Below are 19,414 nucleotides of genomic sequence, written 5' to 3' on the forward strand. Positions count from 1 at the left end.
CTGCCGTTGTTTTGACTAACTAACTAACTAACTATGCCTCGATTTATGTGCAATTTAGTGACATTTTCCCCGATCACAAAACGCATTAACTTTGCGTGTGTGTCTTATGTGCATTTATTATTATTGAAATGAGATCCACTCTCCTCAAATATTGGCGCTCCAAGTCTTCTTCATCATGTCTTCTTCGTTTTCCCTTATTCCTATTTCTATCCTCTCGTGCCCTTTACCCACCTTCTGTATTACCAAGCCCTTCCCGTTTCTCTTTGTTTGTGTACCAGGTTTTTTTGTTTTTATCGTTTCCTGGAAGGAGTTAATGTATTTAGCCCGCCATCATGTTAACCCTTGTTTTGTACTTACTATGATTGCTTTAAAATAAGCATTATATGCTTTAGTTAGTAATCGTAAAATCCATGCATTGTTTCTTGTCATGATAAAAATTGAATAAAGTTTTGTTTAAAAAAAACAAAAAATAATGACGGCCACCATGTGCACAGGCCCAAACTTTGCTGCAAGCCCTAAAAACTCCTATTATGTCGTTATTCATACAAAAGGAAAACAAACAGTTTATTTACTGTAATACAGCTTGGCGTATTCAGTGGCGTAGGTGTAGATAACGTCATAGACTCGCAGTGCGTCATCCCTGAAGTGGTAGTGTGGCAGCGCAGTAGTGTCCTCCACCTGTGGCAACACACACCAACATAGCTTTTTTCGATTCACATTCTTTGATACAACTGCAGAGGTTCGCAACATTACGTGCCGGTACTACTTGATTTTTGTATGTGACCCGTGAAATTGGTACAGTTCTAATATAAGGACCTGCAACTGACAGTGCGAGCTGTCTGTTTATCTGTCTGCGTGTTGTCAGTGTACTTTATGTTTTCTCTTTGTCATTAATGTCTGGAAGCAAAAACGTTCAGCTTCAATTGGCCACATTAAACAAATTCAAGAATGTTCTTTAATCCCAGCGAAGCTGGAGGTATCTTGATTTCGATTTGAGGCATGTTCTTCCCGATAATGCATGATAGAGAAGCATTATTTGTTGCCAAACTGTGTCTACAGTTGGGGGTAGAAGTTAACAAACATTTGGGAACATACTTACTTAAATACGGTGGGTGTCTTGGTTTCTTTTCGATTTCTGAGCGTGTGTCTATGTGTCAGATTAAAACCGTTGGATTGAGGAAAAAATATGAGTTCGCTTTAGACTATTGATTGTGATTATAAGCCTATATAGCTATTCTGATGAACACGTGGGGGAATTCGGGGGCTGTGATTGGATGGTCTCTTCCGATCATCAAAGCATAATGCAACGGAAGTCGGCCATTTTTCTCAATATCCAAAAGCATATTGTCGATAATAAAGACGCATGGTTCCGGTTTACCTATCTGTACCACGGCGATGTTTCTATCGACAACAGCATACACTGACAACTTGAAATTCTTCTCGGGAATGTTTTTCAGCTTTACAAATGTCGATAGCATACCCTTTTCTGCTAACTTCCCGATGAATAAGGACTAAACCAATTATTTTCTGTCCCTAAACACCACAAAATGCCCAAAGTTGAAAGATGTAGTACAAACAGGGGAGTAATTTGTGTGTATGGGTACGCCGGAAACAATAATGTATGTGCAGATATGTGTGTATATAGTTACATATCCCATGAGCTGCTTCTTTGTCTCTGTAATGCTACTATGGGTATATATGTTGTATTTTTCGGCTTCAATAAATACATAATGGGCTCAAAAAAATATATCATAGTACCGATTCCGGTTTGGCCGAGGAACTATACTTCTGCCTACACTTGACACTGCACCGAACATGTTTCAGTGGATTGATGAAGAGCATTGCTCACATGGCTAAACAAAAGAAAACACAACATTCACAGAGGACAAAACCATGATACGTATCTGTGGTATGCGATACAGTAAACAAAGCGTTTATCTTTACACTTTGGGTGCAGGTCGAGTAAAAAAAGAACAAAAGCGAAGAATCAACTGATAGTGACAGCAAACGAACCTCGCTGTTCATTTGAGGTGAAGCTAGAGTAACCTCCCTTCCTCCGTGTGTTCCAACAAGCAAAGATGCACTGTTACGAGTGTACCTTTTTGACTGGCCGGTTCGCTTCGTCATCCAGCAAAGGCTGTTTCATCCATTTTTCGAGCATGTCCAACTTTTTTGTTGTAAGTTCATGGTTATATGAAAGTATCCAAGAGCTCAGCAAACGTGTATTTCATCCTGATGGAGTAAAATCAGTCCAAACGGTATTCAACACGCAGTTTCAAGGAGCAGCCATTACACCGTTTTAGACAGAATTGACGCTACCGGTATGGGTTGATTAACGCAAGCACGATCGAACAAATTAACTAAGAGATATATTTCACGAACATGAAATGACTGCTTAAATCTAAAGGAAGTTATTCAGTAAAATGTTAGTTTATTTTCGTAATTCTACACTCCAACACAAAAATTAAACTAGAATTGGGATCCGAGTTAACCAAACCGGTGTTGGCAACCGTAGCCTGGAACTGTGACCTTGGACGGACTCAGAACCTAAATCGAAACTGTCTTTGATTCAATGAAAACTTTCATTGTGTGTGCTTTCTTTACTATCTTGAAACTAAAATGCATTCAAAAGCAAATCGAACAGTGGTTTGAGTGTAGATTTAACACACATTTACGGATGCACTTGTTTGCACTTCATTTCTTCGGCGACGTGGCTTTAGCATGGGGTAGTGAAGAGGAACACACCTCGCTGGCTCACCTATTTTACACACCACAGACAACTTCAGTGCTTTATTGTGGTCCACGTTGTCGTTGGTGTACGCATGGGATATACAGCTTACAACACTCGTGTTTTTTATATGGCTTGTATTTCAGTCAAGACCCAGCGGGAATATCATCGGGATTCACTCGCCAGAGGCTCGTGAATCCCTATGATATTCATCCGCTGGGTCTTGACTGAAATACAAGCCATATAAAAAACCACTCGTGTTGTAACCTATACATATATACATCTATATATAAAACATCAGAAATTGTGAAAGAAACAATTGAAAGTCAGCAGAGACTTTCTTCCGAGATTTGTTAAAATCTCTTAGCAGAGATAGAGAGAAATAAGTATCCCTACACAGACAGCCTATTGGGAGCATTAGACCCTCCTCAAGGGGGACCGAGATTTACAGAGGAAAGTCCCTTTGTGGGGGAACGTATCGCAAGGTAATCTAGTCCTGAGGAGGACCATTGTATTTGTACCTAGACCAGACACGTGTTTCGACACTATTGTGTCTCATCAGTGGTCAGGTGGTACTGATGGCGAGAGTTGTCAACCCATGGTATCCAACTAAGAAGCAAACCATTCTCTGAATGGTAGCTTCTGTTGGCATGGGAGACTACCCTCATCTGACAACCCCAAGAGGATATCTGTGAAGGGAAACACTTTGATTTAAGGCCAAAGTGTAGAATTGATATTTATTAAGAAAGAATTTAGAAATTTAGACAAGTTTTAACCAAGAAATTAGGTTAAAACAAGGGAAATTTGAAAAAGCCTAAAGGGAGGTAACTCTGTACCAGCCTGCAGATCCAGAAATGGATACGCGAACAAGTTAGATCTAATTTTGAAAAGGTTAAACAGGAAAAGCGGTCAACTTTTCACTGCTGTTCAACACAGGACTTGGTAAAGAAGAAGTTTTCTTATATATATACATATGGGTGCATGTATATCTGTGTGTGTGTGTATGTAGACATGTTTTGCGAAATGTAGAACCGAGTATTTCTACTCTGGCTTCCCTCGTTTTGCTAAAAAGAGAATGGCACCGGGGTAAAGGCGGAACATACATTGTTACACTAAACATCACTTGTGTGTATGAAAAGAGAACTGTTACTAAGAAAAATATTTTAGCACGCTTACAATTTGCTTTTTCTCTTATTTATTGTGATTGTTACTATGTTAACTCCATTATGACACCGCCACAAACAACACTTAAGTCATCCCAAACACAGACATATGTAAGACAATAACAAACATTAAAGATGCAAGATTTTGTCCATTGTAGAAAACCACACACAATTGATAAATTTACAAAACGCCAATGAAGAAGGACGCTCAGCTGTAGAGAGAAAGAAAAAAAGAAAGAAAAAGAAAGGGGAACCCCCCCCCCAAAAAAAAAAAACGTAGGGTTTCATTTTCTTCATTTTTTTTCAGCTTGAAGCGGACTGCATGCAACTGAGGCAAAAAAAAAAAAAAAAAAAAAAAAAAAAGGGGGAGTAAAACGGAACAGTCGTTTTTGTGTGCCTGTGTGACAGTGTGAGCTCAGTTGCCTGACACAAGCTTTCGCATTCGGCTTTTCGTATCTCGTAACTCCACACTAAATACCCCACCTCCCCTCTCAAAGTATTGATGATCAACCCCAGGTACTAACATTCATGAAGTCGTTTAAAAAACGTACTTTAATTGAGGTTGAAAAAATCGCTTCATGACGAGACAAGTTGAATGCATACGAGTCGAAGACGAGTCGCATTATGCTTGTTCCAGTATAAATATCGGACTTTATTGCTACGCTAAAAACACACTAGCGTTATATAAATATTGCATTTCTGACCTTGCTTTCTTGTTCTAAACTGGCAAAATGACAATGCTTGCGTTGATCTCAGGTTCAGTCAGTAGCAGAGAAATTCCCTTCTCATTCAAGGGACGTAACCGATGAAACGGTTTCGAATCGAATTTTGGGATGCAAACTATTAAATTTCACCACCAGTTGCATTATTTTTCAATAAAATGTGTCCGGATTTATCCCTTAAATAAGTTAACCACTTTAATTTGACTGGGTAACAACATTCCAGTGAGGTTGAATGCAAAAGCTGTTCTCGAGCGAAACCGGTGTGTGCATACATGTTTACCTCCCTTGATAAGAAAGTGTCTGTTGGTCAAAAAGACTAAAAATGGAGCAAAAGTCGTGAATAGTTCTTCAGTTGTTTCTAGTTTTCCGTTGATGTTATGTTTTGATTTTCTTCATTATTAGCCTTTTTCAAAATTAAAAACCTTAAACTTCTGTTTGTTGCATACAAATAAACTAATAAAAAGCTGTTTCAACAACTGTGTTGTGAAATCGAATGCACTTGGAGTCAGTTTTTCTTCCAAAGTCAGAAAGCGTGTAGCGGTGTGCATGTCTGCGCGAACATGATGCGCGTAAGAAGTTTGTCTGCTATCAAAACCTGAGATCAACGCATCGACGCAAAAACTGTCATTTTGTAAGTTTGGAACAACAAATCAAGGTCATAACAGCTATATAATCGCTATTGTGTTTTCAGCGTAGCAATAGGGTCCGATATTTAGACTCGAACAAGTATAATGCGACTCGTCTTCGACTCGTCGGCATTATACTTGTCTCGTCTAAATATCGGACCCTATTGCTACGCTGAAAACAATAGCTGTTAATATAATCAAAATTTACCGGCAGTGGACGCATGGAAAATAATTGAAAGATAACAGAAGTGGAATTGTACGTGCCACAAATCTAACATTCACGGAAATGCGTCTGCATCATAATTATGACAACAGCAATCACTAAACGCCGATCTTCAATAAATCCATGGTTTATTGATGCAAGTTCAGAGGACAAAAATCAATCACTAAGAAGAGAAAAAGCTCATACGACTCACTCTCATTCTCTCGCTCTCTCTTTACGTAACGATAATAACGTCTAATTAAATTGAATAAACTGATGAGAATTACCCCTCTTTTCACCAGCTCCACTGGTAGTGTTCCATCCACGTCCATCCTCCACAGAGTCAACCTGTGATTAAAATCACAAGTCATATGGCATTAGAAGCAATACAGTCTGCATGAAACACATTAAGAATTTGTGCAAACGCATTACACAAACACATTCAAACACAGTTTTGAGTTTTGAGTTACCTGCGTAAGCATTGAGTAAATAAGCACTATTGAAAAGTACTGTTCTGTTCGTCACTCGGGTCATTTTTCTTTCGTCATTCCCTCAAACCGGCTTCTCTGTACATGGTGACCCGAAAAATGAAACCAACAAAATGCTTATAACTTCAACGTCTGTCAACCGATATACTTCATATTTGGTGTACATTCACTTTAGCCTCAAATAGGGAAGTTTGTAGGCCAAATGATCTGACTTTTGTCCTATTTCAAAAAAGGTTTCCAAATTCGAAGATCGACTCAAACATACGAGGTTTCAAATTGAGCGGTAGCCATCACGATTATTTCTTTGGGGGTTATTTGAAAGACCCAGTATACAACAACCAACATTTGAATACATCATATACATGCATGATCAGGGCATTTTCCACGGAGGAATGCGTTCATGTCATTAATAACTTTTGCAAGCAATTGTACCTTTACAACAAATGGGGTCATTTTCCCAGTCATTTAGCGATTATCTTCATAGTTGTGCAGGAACTTCATTTTGTAAAGTTCTAGTCTGTAGATATAATGGTCCGACTTTAAAGGCACAGTAAGCCTCCCGTAAACCATCACAGATACTGTCAGGCTTTTACACACAGTAAAAACACCCTTCCATTTGAACGCTCACCGAACGGGAACATCCTGGGTGCCCTACGTAAAGAGCGAGCAATTTTCAAAGAATTAATTTTGCGGATTGTCTGATAACAAAATCGGACCGTGGTGCGTTTTGGCGCTAGACCTAACTTTTAAAATCTAAATAATAAATTGACAGCTTGTTATACAACATTCTTAAATCATAAAAGATTCCTTTTTTTCATCAAGACAAGATCAGTACAATTCGAAGTTTTGAAAGTTTGAAAAAAGAAAAGCCCGGAAGCAGGGTCACGCAAGGTCGAACGTGGTTCTCGTAGCAGACGACGGTTTATGCCTATCGCCAGTTCCTCTGAACAATCAAAAGCCATCGCTAGAGTTCTTGTGAATCGCAGCCGTTTGTTTCGTTTAGATTCAGAAGTACATAATAACGTGCTATTGCAGATAAGCTTACAGCAAGTCGCATTCAAATTACAATCTGACGACTACATTGTGAAAAAAGGAAACTGGATCACAAGGGTTCACGATGGCTCAGAGGTAAGATAAACCACGCAAAAATGAATTCTTTGAAAATTGCTCGCTCTTTTCGGTGGGCACCTAGGATGTTCTCAAGCGGTGAGTGTTTAAATGAAAGGGTGTTTGTACGGTGTGTAAAAGCCTGACAGTGTCTGTGATGGTTTACAGGAGGCTTACTGTGCCTTTATACCTTCTCTCGAAAATGTGTTTCAAATTTCACCTCGACCATTGTCAATGACCCAACTTTTTCCTATCCCTGAACTATAACTGCTTTGTTCTAGTCACCGATGATCAGGGGTGTGTGTGTGTGTGTGTGTGTGTGTGTGTGTGTGTGTGTGTGTGTGTGTGTGTGTGTGTGTGTGTGTGTGTGTGTGTGTGTGTGTATGTACACTCAAAAATACAGACAATCCAAAAGGTAAAAGTTTTGAGGGATTATGGCAGGTAAGTATATGGCTACCGCTCAATGTCAAACCTGGTTCTGTTGGGCTGATCCCCGAATTTGGAAACTTGATTTGAAATTACACAACAGACAATTTGACCTACTCATGTCACACTTTAATTGTGGCCATTTCTGCGAAAAGGGACCCTGTTGATCTAAGCCTCTGATTGGAGAAACGCGGGGTCAAAGTTAGAGCAAAATGTAAACAAACTTTGCTGTGCTGACTGATGCCCACTTCAAGTTGAATTTCTAAAATGTTCAATGAATTATCAGCGATAGTACAATGAACAGCAATTTAAAGTAATGGAAAATAGTCTTGGGATCAACATTACAAACTTCTACAAATGTTTATGTTCATTCCTCCTCAGGAAAAACACATCGAACCGATGACAAGTTGACTGCGATGATGCCGAAAATGCCGACAGAGTGTTTTGTTGTGCTTCGAGAAAAAAATTTTCGTCGCTAGTTTTGGTCAAGTTAAAACAACTTACCTATTTTTTTTTTTAATGTTTGACAGTAAGCTTTATATAAACTTTCATCTGGAAGCACATTCAGCAAAGTGATGTAACCAAATCATCACACAGCTACATTTCACTAGACGGATCTATACGCAGTTCAGGTAGATCTGACTTTCACGCGACCGCAGCACTGTACGAAAAAGCAGACGACAAATGCAGTTGCCCGATGAAGAACAGTTACTCCCCGTTTACATCTTTAGTTGCTTCGCTTGCTAAAGTTACTGATATTTAGATCAGTGGTTACTGACTGGGGCATTCTGTTCTTTGCAGCTGTGAATTCTGATGGTGGAAGGGCAAGTCAGTCTTCTCAGTTGAACACGGAATGTTCTGCTGACAGAAGTCACTTTGGGATAAGACAACGATTTTGTTGACGAGGTCAATGCTGTTAATTCAGAATAATTTTGTTGCACTTCGCCCGGACATTATTTTGTGACTCCGAAGTCGAAGCAGATCTACTTTGATCACGATGGTGTTGTAAAGGTTCATGATGACTAAAGGTTCATGATGACAACGCACACTACTAATCGGTTAAAGAGTTCTCCAAGAGCATAGGCCTATTGCGAAGCAAGGTCTTCCTCTTCCTGATCGTTTGAATGCCCGGACATCGTAAATGAGAACCTGTTGCTCTTACCGTTTGCTGTCTCCACTTAGATCTATGACAGGCTACAATTTCAGGTAAGTTACAATATAGACTGCAGTGTGTGTTTTGTGTGTGTGTGCGCGCGCGCGCAGCTTGTGTGTGTGTGTGTGTGTTGTGTGAGGGTTTCTGTGTGTGTGTGTGTGTGTGTGTGTGTGTGTGTGTGTGTGTGTGTGAGTGAGAGAGAGAGAGAGAGAGAGAGAGAGAGAGAGAGAGAGAGAGAGAGAGAGAGAGAGAAAGAGGGGTAGATAGAGGAAGAGAGATGATAATGACAATGATGATTTTGATGATGATGATGATGATGATGATGATGATGATGATGATGATGATGATGATGGTGGTGGTGGTGGTATGTGTGTAAGTGTAGTATGTTTTTAAACTCCTCTTTTTTTTTATTTAACCAATGTTACTCTCTTTCTCTAAGTTTGCTGGCGTGGAACAGCAAACAAGTCCAGCGTTTAAACCGGAGAGTGCAACAACAAAAGACAGAAGTGCCTGGCCACAAAGCAGGTGTTTGACAGAATGGGGCAACAGCAATGTCCAGCCGGTTCCAGTTCCAAGGAAATCAGCATGGTTTACCCTTGGGACTTTGCTCAGTAGGTAAGGACATATTAATACTTTACAATTTGTCAGTACTTTAAAAAAAAAAAGGGGGGAGCAATACAGTTATATTTGTGTTTATGTGCTGTTTTCTCCAACAAAGAAGCACACACACAGACACACACACACACACACACACACACACACACACACACACACACACACACACACACACACACACACACACACACACACTACATTTTCGATAATGTCACCATACCATACCAGCTTAGAAATGGCAAGTGGACAGGTACCCAAAACCAGACTTGAGCTGTGCAAATAGTGGTTAGTAAATAATATGTTGATCAACTCTGTGGTTGCCTTTGTTTCAGAGAAGCAAATCGTCTACCTTGCGAATGAGGCAGGGGTACAGAGGAGGGTAGCAACTTCAGTCTTCGGCATGGTGCATCAATACTTAGGCATGCAGTTTTGTGTGTGAATGAACAGCACAAATCCATTTTGAAAATGTCTTGATCGTCGGCCACATCAAGTTCGACCCTGATTGGCATTTCAGTTTGTTGAAAGTAAAGGGAGACGTTCGATAGCAGAGTGCACGGATGACATTTTCAATTCAGTGAAGTGATGGACAGACTGACAGACCCACGTGTGCAAGGACACACAGCACCATATGTTACTTTCTACAACTGGAAGCTGTATTTACCAAGGAAACTGAACAATTAATCCTTGATATGAAATTTAGAAGTACCACAACTTCAAGTCGACAAGTGTGTGTGTATTGTTTTCAGCAGACAGCCTCAAATAGTTTGTGTTTGTATGTGCGTGGGTGAAGAAAGAATAGAACATGGCGGGGGGAGAGGTAGTATGAAAGAAGAAGAAATATTCGAGAAAAAAAAATCATATGGCTGATTGTTTTTACATTTAGTCAAGTTTTGATTAAATGTTTTAACATAGAGGGGGAATCGAGACGAGGGTCGTGGTGTATGTGTGTGTGTGTCTGTGCGTGTGTGTGTGTAGAGCGATTCAGACTAAACTACTGGACCGATCTTTATGAAATTTTACATGAGAGTTCCTGGGTATAAAATCCCCAGATTTTTTATTTTTTATTTCGATAAATGTCTTTTATGACGTCATATCCGGCTTTTTGTAAAAGTTGAGGCGGCACTGTCACACCTTCATTTTTCAATCAAATTGATTGAAATTTTGGCCAAGCAATCTTCGACGAAGGCCGGACTTCAGTATTGCATTTCAGCATGGAGGCTTAAAAATTAATTTATGACTTTGGTCATTAAAAATCTGAAAATTGTAATTAAAAATATTTTTTTATAAAACGATTGAAAATTACTTTTATTTTATTCTTCATCATGTTCTGATTCCAAAAACATATAAATATGTTATATTCGGATTAAAAACAAGCTCTGAAAATTAAAAATATAAAAATTATGATTAAAATTAAGTTTACGAAATCGTTTTAAAAACAATTTCATCTTATTCCTTGTCGGTTCCTGATTCCAAAAACATATAGATATGATATGTTTGGATTAAAAACACGCTCAGAAAGTTAAAACGAAGAGAGGTACAGTAAAGTGTGCTATGCAGCACAGCGCAACCGCTACCGCGCTGAACAGGCTCGTCACTTTCACTGCCTTTTGCACTAGCGGCGGACTACGGTGATTGTGAAAAAAATGCAGTGCGTTCAGTTTCATTCTGTGAGTTCCACAGCTTGACTAAATGTAGTAATTTCGCCTTACGCGACTTGTTTCTTCTGCATGGGAGGAGAGAATGATAGAAAAAGACGAAAAAGTAAAAATTAGGGTAACGTTACAAAAAGGCCAATAACTCTGGAATGAAACATTATTTTGACCTAAAACCATACAAGTAATAACGGCAGATGATTGAACTTACTATTTCCCGGCAAAAGTTTGTTTTTAAAAGTTTGGCCATTTTAAGTCATTTTGGGGGTATCTCCAAAAAAGGGTCATAACTCCGTGAAAAATAAATTTGAAAGTCTGAAATTCTCACATCACGTTCTAAATATAACAGTCTGTCAAATAAAATCCAAAACTCAAAATCGATAAATTTGTCAACAAGGTCCCTTTTCGCAGAAATGGCCACAATTTGTCATTCATGAGCTGAAGTGAATGTACACTAAATATGAACGGTCTGAAAGCTCAGAACTTTCTCCTACTGGATCGTTCAAAAGTATTGATTTGCGGCAGGTTTCTTAATACAGTGGTCGCCGCTTAATAAAACCACTTCTGGACCGACGAAAAATGGCTTTAATAAGCGGCGGATTTATTAACCGGCGGTCCAGGAATACGTCATTTTCGAAAGAAAAAAATCTTCTCTTTTGTTTACGTTACTCAGTCACTTTCTTTCGTCATTTACACTTGTTTGAATCAAAATGTTCGTTAGCAAAGTCCTGGACACCCCCAGGTTTGCTGCACCTTCCCTTGTAAATTTCCAGTTTCTCGTCTGTTGTCAAATCCTGGCGTTTTCTTTTCGGCATGTTTGATTCAATCCCTCTTGTTGCCAATCCGATAGAAAACAGTAAACTGATTTAATCTAGTCATGAACACAACACGCGATCCAAGCTACACAATTTAAGAACTCAACACGTGCGGGTTTTATTGACTGACATTCTTTTCTGAACTCGGTTACTTCGTGATACGCGTGAGCGTGGACATAAATAGGCCTATGACTTGAGCGATTACAAGAACAAGATAATGTGAGTTTTAGTCACAAACTACGTGATTTCTCTGCAAAAACTGGCTTTAATAAGCGGCGGGTTGGGTTTATTAACCGGCTTTTTCTAATACATAAGATATAGTGATAAATCCGGACCGTCTGAAATCGGCTTTTATAAGCGGCTGGCTCTATTAACCGCGGTTTTATTAAGCGGCGTCCACTGTAATTGCAGGCATGTAGCTCAGGCAAACCCTTGGAGTGATTGGTGATAGCTGACATTGCTTTTCGGCGGTCACTTTGATAAAGTACCAAATTCCCATTATCTCCTTTCTTTGTTGTTTAGTTCTATCTGTTGTGAGGGAAGATCTAATTCATTAAAGTATCCACACATTGACCTACTGTTTTTTGATGAGTTCAAACGATCCTTTCACGCCAGCGTTCATGATTTGGTCAATGATGCCATTGGTATCGGTAAGTAAACCCCGGGCCAGGCTGCAAAATAAGACCACATTCAATGTCTTTCGTTCAAACAAAAGCCTGTGGCAATATAAAACGAGTCAACGCCGGACAAATAGATACAGCGTCTTTTGCTCCCTTAACGCAAAACACAGGAACACAATGCAATCAATTTAAATCTGTAAGCGAAAATTTGATTTTATAATAATAATAATAATAATAATAATAATAATAATAATAATAATAATAATAATAATAATAAATGAGCATTTATATAGCGCAACATCATAACTTTACAATTATGCTCTTTGCGCTTGACACATTTAAAATTAAAACACAGTTTTACAAGCATTTACATCCACATTCATAGTCAACAACGGTTAATTAAAAGCATATGCATCACACATACATTACAAAAGATTCTTCCACTAACTAAGTAATAAAAACATGAATAAAATAGGTAGTAAAAAACAAGGAAATACCAGCTGAATACCCTTAATCAAACAGAACATGTTATCAACAATGCTGAAAACAGTCCTTGATGTTTATATACATTATCACTAAAACAACAAATACACTACATGTAGCCTATTGATGGACTGAGAAAACAAAATCAGAGGTTGTATTTCTTGAAGAGGTGCGTTTTAAGTGCTCGTTTGAATGCTTGGGGTGACTGAGAGTGGCGGATGTGAAAGGGGAGAGAATTCCATTGTGTGGGTGCGCAGAAAGTAAAAGTGCGTTGTCCGTATGTTTTGGTTTTGGTGTGTGGAATGGTAAGGATGCGACAGTCAGAAGAGGCACGGAGTTGTCTTGCTGGAGAATAGACGGTGAGGAGTTCAGAGAAGTAAGCAGGAGACGAGCCAGAAAAGAAGTTAAAGCAGAAGGTGGACAGTTTGTAGTCAATGCGGGCTTGAATAGGTAACCAGTGCTGTGTGTGAAGAAGTGGTGTTGCGTGATCTTGTTTTCGCGCTTTGAGAATGAGGCGTGCTGCAGAGTTTTGGATTTTTTGTAGTTTATGCAGGAGGTACAGAGGACAGCAAGAGAGAAGAGAGTTGCAGTAGTCAAGTTTAGAAAGAACAAAGGCACAGACAAGAGTGTTAGTTGTTTGAGAGGAGAGTGTGTGGCGAATGGTGCTGATCTTACGAAGCTCAAAATAAACTGCTCTACAGACTAAAGATATATGTTTGTTAAGGGTCATGTCAAATGAAAGGGTGAATCTAAGGTTTCTAGCTGATGGTGAGAAAAGAATGTCGGTGTTGCCTATTTGAACAGAAACAGGTTGGGGAGAGGGAAATGTAGTGTTCTTCTTTTTGCACAGTAAGAATTCAGTCTTATCATCATTCAGCTTGAGTTTGTTATCGACCATCCAAGATTTAACATCAGTGAACAAACTTATATCCAAGATGAAATGCAGTCCCATGTTCGGACTTCCCCCCAAATTATTTGACCAAATTTCAATCAATAGGATTATAAAATGAGTGCTTGACAGTGCTGCCTCAACTTCACTATAAGCTGGATCATCAAAAACATTTATCCAGAAAAAAATGTCTGGGGGAATATATCGAAGAATGTAGCGAGACTTTCTTAATTCTTTTTTAACTTTTTTGGATAAAGAATACAACACAATCATTTTTCTATATCTTATTTAAGTTTTAATTCAAATCGGAATTTTGAACATGTTAATGATCAAACTCATTAACTAGTTTTTAAATTTCCAACCAAAAATGCAATTCCATAGACAAAGATTGCTCGACGAAAATTTGAAATAATTTGATAAAAAATAAAGGCATGGCAGTTCCGCCTCAACTTTCACTAAAAGCCGGATATTGAAGACTTTGTATGTAAAGTTTTATGAAGATCTGTGTAAGTTTTCTGGTAATCGCCCCCCCCCCCCCCCCTTTTTTCAATGGGGATACACGAGAATCACAAGAAAATTGGAATACATAAAATACAAACGTATACAAAATACACGCTGGCTTATTTCAAGCCTTTCTCCATCAACAATCACGTAAACCGCTGGTGTATATTAAACAACCGAAAAAGCAAGAAGTTATTACAACAGAGACAATTATTCATCATTATTACTCAACATAGACAATCTTAACTTTAAATGAAAAAAACTAAATAATGGCTAAATCTACAATTATTTGTGTGTATTGTCTTTGTTTTTTTGTTTATTTGTGTTCTTGGTTAAACTCACTTATTGATGGCGATGAGGAAGAGGAAGTGAGGAGCCAGCATCTTGAAAATGGGGTGATGCCGGGACAGCTGTCTGTGAGTAGTAACAACCACCCCCTCCATCAGCAGATGGGTGAACCCTGTACATCCGAAAAATGAGCACATGAAACATGTAGCAAGTCAACACAAAAGAACACAAACACGGTCACGGTCACAAATTTGCAGTGATAAATTAACCAAAACGCTAGCTATGCGGGTTGTGTCGTTTTGTCAATATCTTCTCACAAGACAAAACATGTTAATCCTACCATGCAATTACATACTTAACAATACTATTTGTTACCGAGATGTGTAATGGCTTGATGGTAGGCGGCGTCCGCATTGTTGAACCACATCTTGGCTAGGGTCCAAGACCATCCGTCGGTAGGCAGAAACACCTGCACACCATGACAGTAAGTTTTCCGAAAGCTTTTTCTGAGCTTTATATGGCACCAAAAAGGATTAACAAGTCAAAAAAATGAAAACAACATTCTGGGGTTTCATACCCAGGAACTCTCATGTCAAATTTCATAAAGATCGGTCCAGTAGTTTAGTCTGAATCGCTCTACACAGACACACAGACACACACACACAGCACGCACATACACCACGACCCTCGTTTCGATTCCCCCTCGATGTTAAAATATTTAGTCAAAACTTGACTAAATATAACACGTCGCGTAAGTATAAGTTACAGCTCCGTCCATCCATGAATAAAAACGTATAAGCTTATTATCCCGTGACGCATCAAAGCTAAATTTTGTTTTGAAATGTCATTACAACGTACAGATAACTTATAACGACATAATCGCCTGCACAAGACAGGAAAAACGCACACTTTGTTTTTCGTCTGCTACAAATCTAGTCTTGTTGGTTGACGGAGAGAATAAAGCTTCAATCATACCTTCATCAACAGGAATAAATGCTCAATCCGCTGTCAGTTCGCAACTGAACCTTGTTTTTTTCTTTAACTTTTTGGTTAACATTGAAACGGCAATCCAAAAGAGTGTTTCAGCTGTTTCATGACACAGGCTTAGCTCCTTCTTTTGAGTTGCTTTTCAGTCTAAAATGACACCGGAAGCGAACAAATTGTCGCGTATACTGTCGTCACAAAAAGACGTCATGACAAAGTTACACGCAAAGCGAAAGAGACTTTGACGTCATTTACTTTTGTTTGGAATTTTCCGCCTGTTCCTAGCTTGTCAGTGAAGACCTGACGTGAGTAAGCTTACCCTTTGCAGCTGTGAAATAATCAGTCTTGTGTCTCGGTCGTGTAGGTACAGAGTTTGCTTCTGCAATCATTGTGTTCGTGTTGATGACGGCTTCATAAGATTTCCATTTTCTTGTTTCTGCGGCTGCGCAAGTTATTTTGCCTAGGTCATGGCCGAACTTTAGGCCTACGGAGAAATATCGCTGGATATTTTCTCCCTAGATTAACAGAGACAAAGAAGGGAAGTCATGCTGTATGGCGAAATTACAACATTTAGTCAAGCTGTCGAACTAACAGAATGAAACTGAACGCAATGCAATTTTTCAGCAAGACCGTATACTCGTAGCATCGTCAGTCCACCGCTCATGGCAAAGGCAGTGAAATTGACAAGAAGAGCGGGGTAGTAGTTGCGCAAAGAAGGATAGCACGCTTTTCTGTACCTCTCTTTGTTTTAACTTTCTGAGCGTGTTTTTAATCCAAACATATCATATCTATATGTTTTTGGAATCAGGAACCGACAAGGAATAAGATGAAAGTGTTTTTAAATTGATTTCGACAATTTAATTTTGATAATAATTTTTATATATTTAATTTTCAGAGCTTGTTTTTAATCCGAATATAACATATTTATATGTTTTTGGAATCAGCAAATGATGGAGAATAAGATAAAGGTAAATTTGGATCGTTTTATAAATTTTTATTTTTTTTTACAATTTTCAGATTTTTAATGACCAAAGTCATTAATTAATTTTTAAGCCACCAAGCTGAAATGCAATACCAAAGTCCGGGCTTCGTCGAAGATTACTTGACCAAAATTTCAACCAATTTGGTTGAAAAATGAGGGCGTGACAGTGCCGCCTCAACTTTCACGAAAAGCCGGATATGACGTCATCAAAGACATTTATCAAAAAAACGGAAAAAAAGTTCAGGGTTTTCATACCCAGGAACTCTCATGTCAAATTTCATAAAGATCGGTCCAGTAGTTTAGTCTGAATCGCTCTACACACACACACACACGCACACACGCACGCACACACACACGCACGCACACACGCACATACACCACGACCCTCGTTTCGATTCCCCCTCGATGTTAAAATATTTAGTCAAAACTTGACTAAATATAACAAGTCGCGTAAGGCGAAAATACAATATTTAGTCAAGTAGCTGCCATTTTTCAGCAAGACCGTATACTCGTAGCATCGTCAGTCCACCGCTCATGGCAAAGGCAGTGAAATTGACAAGAAGAGCGGGGTAGTAGTTGCGCAAAGAAGGATAGCACGCTTTTCTGTACCTCTCTTTGTTTTAAGGTGTAAGGGTCACCCAGAATTTGGAAAAAAATCGTTTTTCAGATATACTAAATTATGATGTTGCCAAAAGCTAGAACAATATCTCTATTTTCATGTGCAGTTTACATTTTGTCTCTAGCATAAATAGTTTTCTTGCAATAAGTGGTCAAAGTAGGTTGGTGGGAATTAAAAATCCCTTTAATCAAGGCCTCTGTTAAATGAAATTATCGGTTCTGATGATGAATTTGATTCCAAAAACTGCTCAGAACAGTCAAACACAGATGATGAATCAGACAGTAGCTCAAGTGAAGATAGTTTTGATTCTAATCTCTTGATGACCCCCCCATAAAGGACATAAACTGATAGATGTTGAATTTTTTGCTGTTTTATGTGGTGAAAGTTCGCGCGAAATCACAGGCAGCTGCACTGTCTGAATGAAAAACTTTTTTAAATATTCACCTATTCCATTGAAACTTTGCACATCAAATGTTCACTTGACTGGCTATAGTTTGTTCTAGAATGAAGCTGATAATCAGAAAAATAGATTTTTTTTTATTGTGTGATATATCATAATAATATAGAATTATAGTATTCTTTTGCTAATGCTACTAAAAGCAACATTTCCAACAAAATAGAAAGCTTTTAGAACATACTGTAGGTAATGATGCTTTAAATATGAGTGCCAATTTATTTTTCAATTGGACACATAGTTTTTCCCCAAGAGATATTTCAAAAATGCTAAAATTAGCATTTTTGCAGGTTTATTTTGCCCATTATTTTACGAATTAAATAATTTTGTCAGTTGTTCTACTTAATGTAGGTATTCAAACTTGATGTTTTCTGAAAATATAATGATTTTTGAAGAAAACTACCAAACATCAAGCCAATTCATTGATTGCAAGTGACTGAATAAAAAAATTACAGTTTTGGTCTGACAATCTGGGTGACCCTTACGCCTTAACTTTCTGAGCGTGTTTTTAATCCAAACATATCATATCTATATGTTTTTGGAATCAGGAACCGACAAGGAATAAGATGAAAGTGTTTTTAAATTGATTTCGACAATTTAATTTTGATAATAATTTTTATATATTTAATTTTCAGAGCTTGTTTTTAATCCGAATATAACATATTTATATGTTTTTGGAATCAGCAAATGATGGAGAATAAGATAAACGTAAATTTGGATCGTTTTATAAATTTTTTTTTTTTTTTACAATTTTCAGATTTTTAATGACCAAAGTCATTAATTAATTTTTAAGCCACCAAGCTGAAATGCAATACCGAACCCCGGGCTTCGTCGAAGATTACTTGACCAAAACTTGAACCAATTTGGTTGAAAAATGAGGGCGTGACAGTGCCGCCTCAACTTTCACGAAAAGCCGGATATGACGTCATCAAAGACATTTATCAAAAAAAGGAAAAAAACGTTCGGGGATTTCATACCCAGGAACTCTCATGTCAAATTTCATAAAGATCGGTCCAGTAGTTTAGTCTGAATCGCTCTACACACACACACACACACACGCACGCACGCACACACGCACACACGCACGCACATACACCACGACCCTCGTTTCGATTCCCCCTCGATGTTAAAATATTTAGTCAAAACTTGACTAAATATAAAAAGGGACATCTGTGTGTGTGTGTGTGTGTGTGTGTGTGTGTGTGTGTGTGTGTGTGTGAGTTATCATTATGCAAGAATCATCTGAGTACGAAGACCTTTTCCGAATGTGACTACCGTTGAAATCTTCTTCTTCGTTTATGGGCTGAAACTCCAACGTTCACTCTTGTTTTTGCACGAGGGGATTTGCACGTGAATTACCATTTTTACCCCGCCATTCAGGCATTGTTAGTCTTCTGATCCTGTTATAAATTGGACAGAAAGAGACACAGCGCAAAACGTAAGGGCAAACTCCAGCTGCGCAGCTTCAGCGGCACTATACACACGCGCTACGGATTATGACGTCATGATGCATGCGTGCTGCGTGTACCCGAGGTTTGCAAACACGGCGTCAATGCCGCGAGCCATCGAGAAAAACAGGGGATCTTATTCTGAGTTGACATTTAAATGTGCAAGTTCGATTCCCACATGGGTTTAACATTTTGTTCTGTTTATATATTAGCTTCTTCTTCTTCTTCTGCGTTCGTGGGCTGAAACTCTCACGTACACTCTTTTGCAAGAGTGGATTTTTACGTGTACGACCGTTTTTACCCCGCCATTCAGGCAGGCATACGCCGCTTTCGGAGGAAGCATGCTGGGTATTTTCGTGTTTCTATAAGGCCTGGCGCTCACCTATGTAACTTCAGCAGGACAGACGACGCACTGCAGATTATCCCAGCCCGCTACACGTTGCGTGAAA

At 38.7% G+C, this 19,414-nt stretch overlaps 1 protein-coding gene and 1 long non-coding RNA gene across 2 annotated transcripts in view; one reads left to right on the forward strand and one right to left on the reverse strand.

The window, feature by feature from the left end:
• LOC138968794 (uncharacterized) overlaps window positions 1–19,414 on the forward strand; it is a 379,269-nt gene that overhangs the window by 40,563 nt on the left and 319,292 nt on the right. The gene's annotated exons all lie outside the window — the stretch shown is intronic.
• Window positions 1–19,414, reverse strand: part of LOC138968791 (polyunsaturated fatty acid lipoxygenase ALOX8-like) — a 65,076-nt gene that overhangs the window by 13,643 nt on the left and 32,019 nt on the right. Inside the window, exons 10-14 of the mRNA XM_070341435.1 lie at window positions 14,854–14,947; window positions 14,533–14,650; window positions 12,276–12,368; window positions 5,729–5,789; window positions 573–678 (exon numbers count right to left, since the gene is read on the reverse strand). Coding sequence (XP_070197536.1) covers window positions 573–678; window positions 5,729–5,789; window positions 12,276–12,368; window positions 14,533–14,650; window positions 14,854–14,947 — 472 coding nt within the window. The remainder of the gene's footprint in view (window positions 1–572; window positions 679–5,728; window positions 5,790–12,275; window positions 12,369–14,532; window positions 14,651–14,853; window positions 14,948–19,414) is intronic.

Source organism: Littorina saxatilis, linkage group LG6 (genome assembly GCF_037325665.1).
Source record: "Littorina saxatilis isolate snail1 linkage group LG6, US_GU_Lsax_2.0, whole genome shotgun sequence".
NCBI lineage: Eukaryota > Metazoa > Mollusca > Gastropoda > Littorinimorpha > Littorinidae > Littorina > Littorina saxatilis.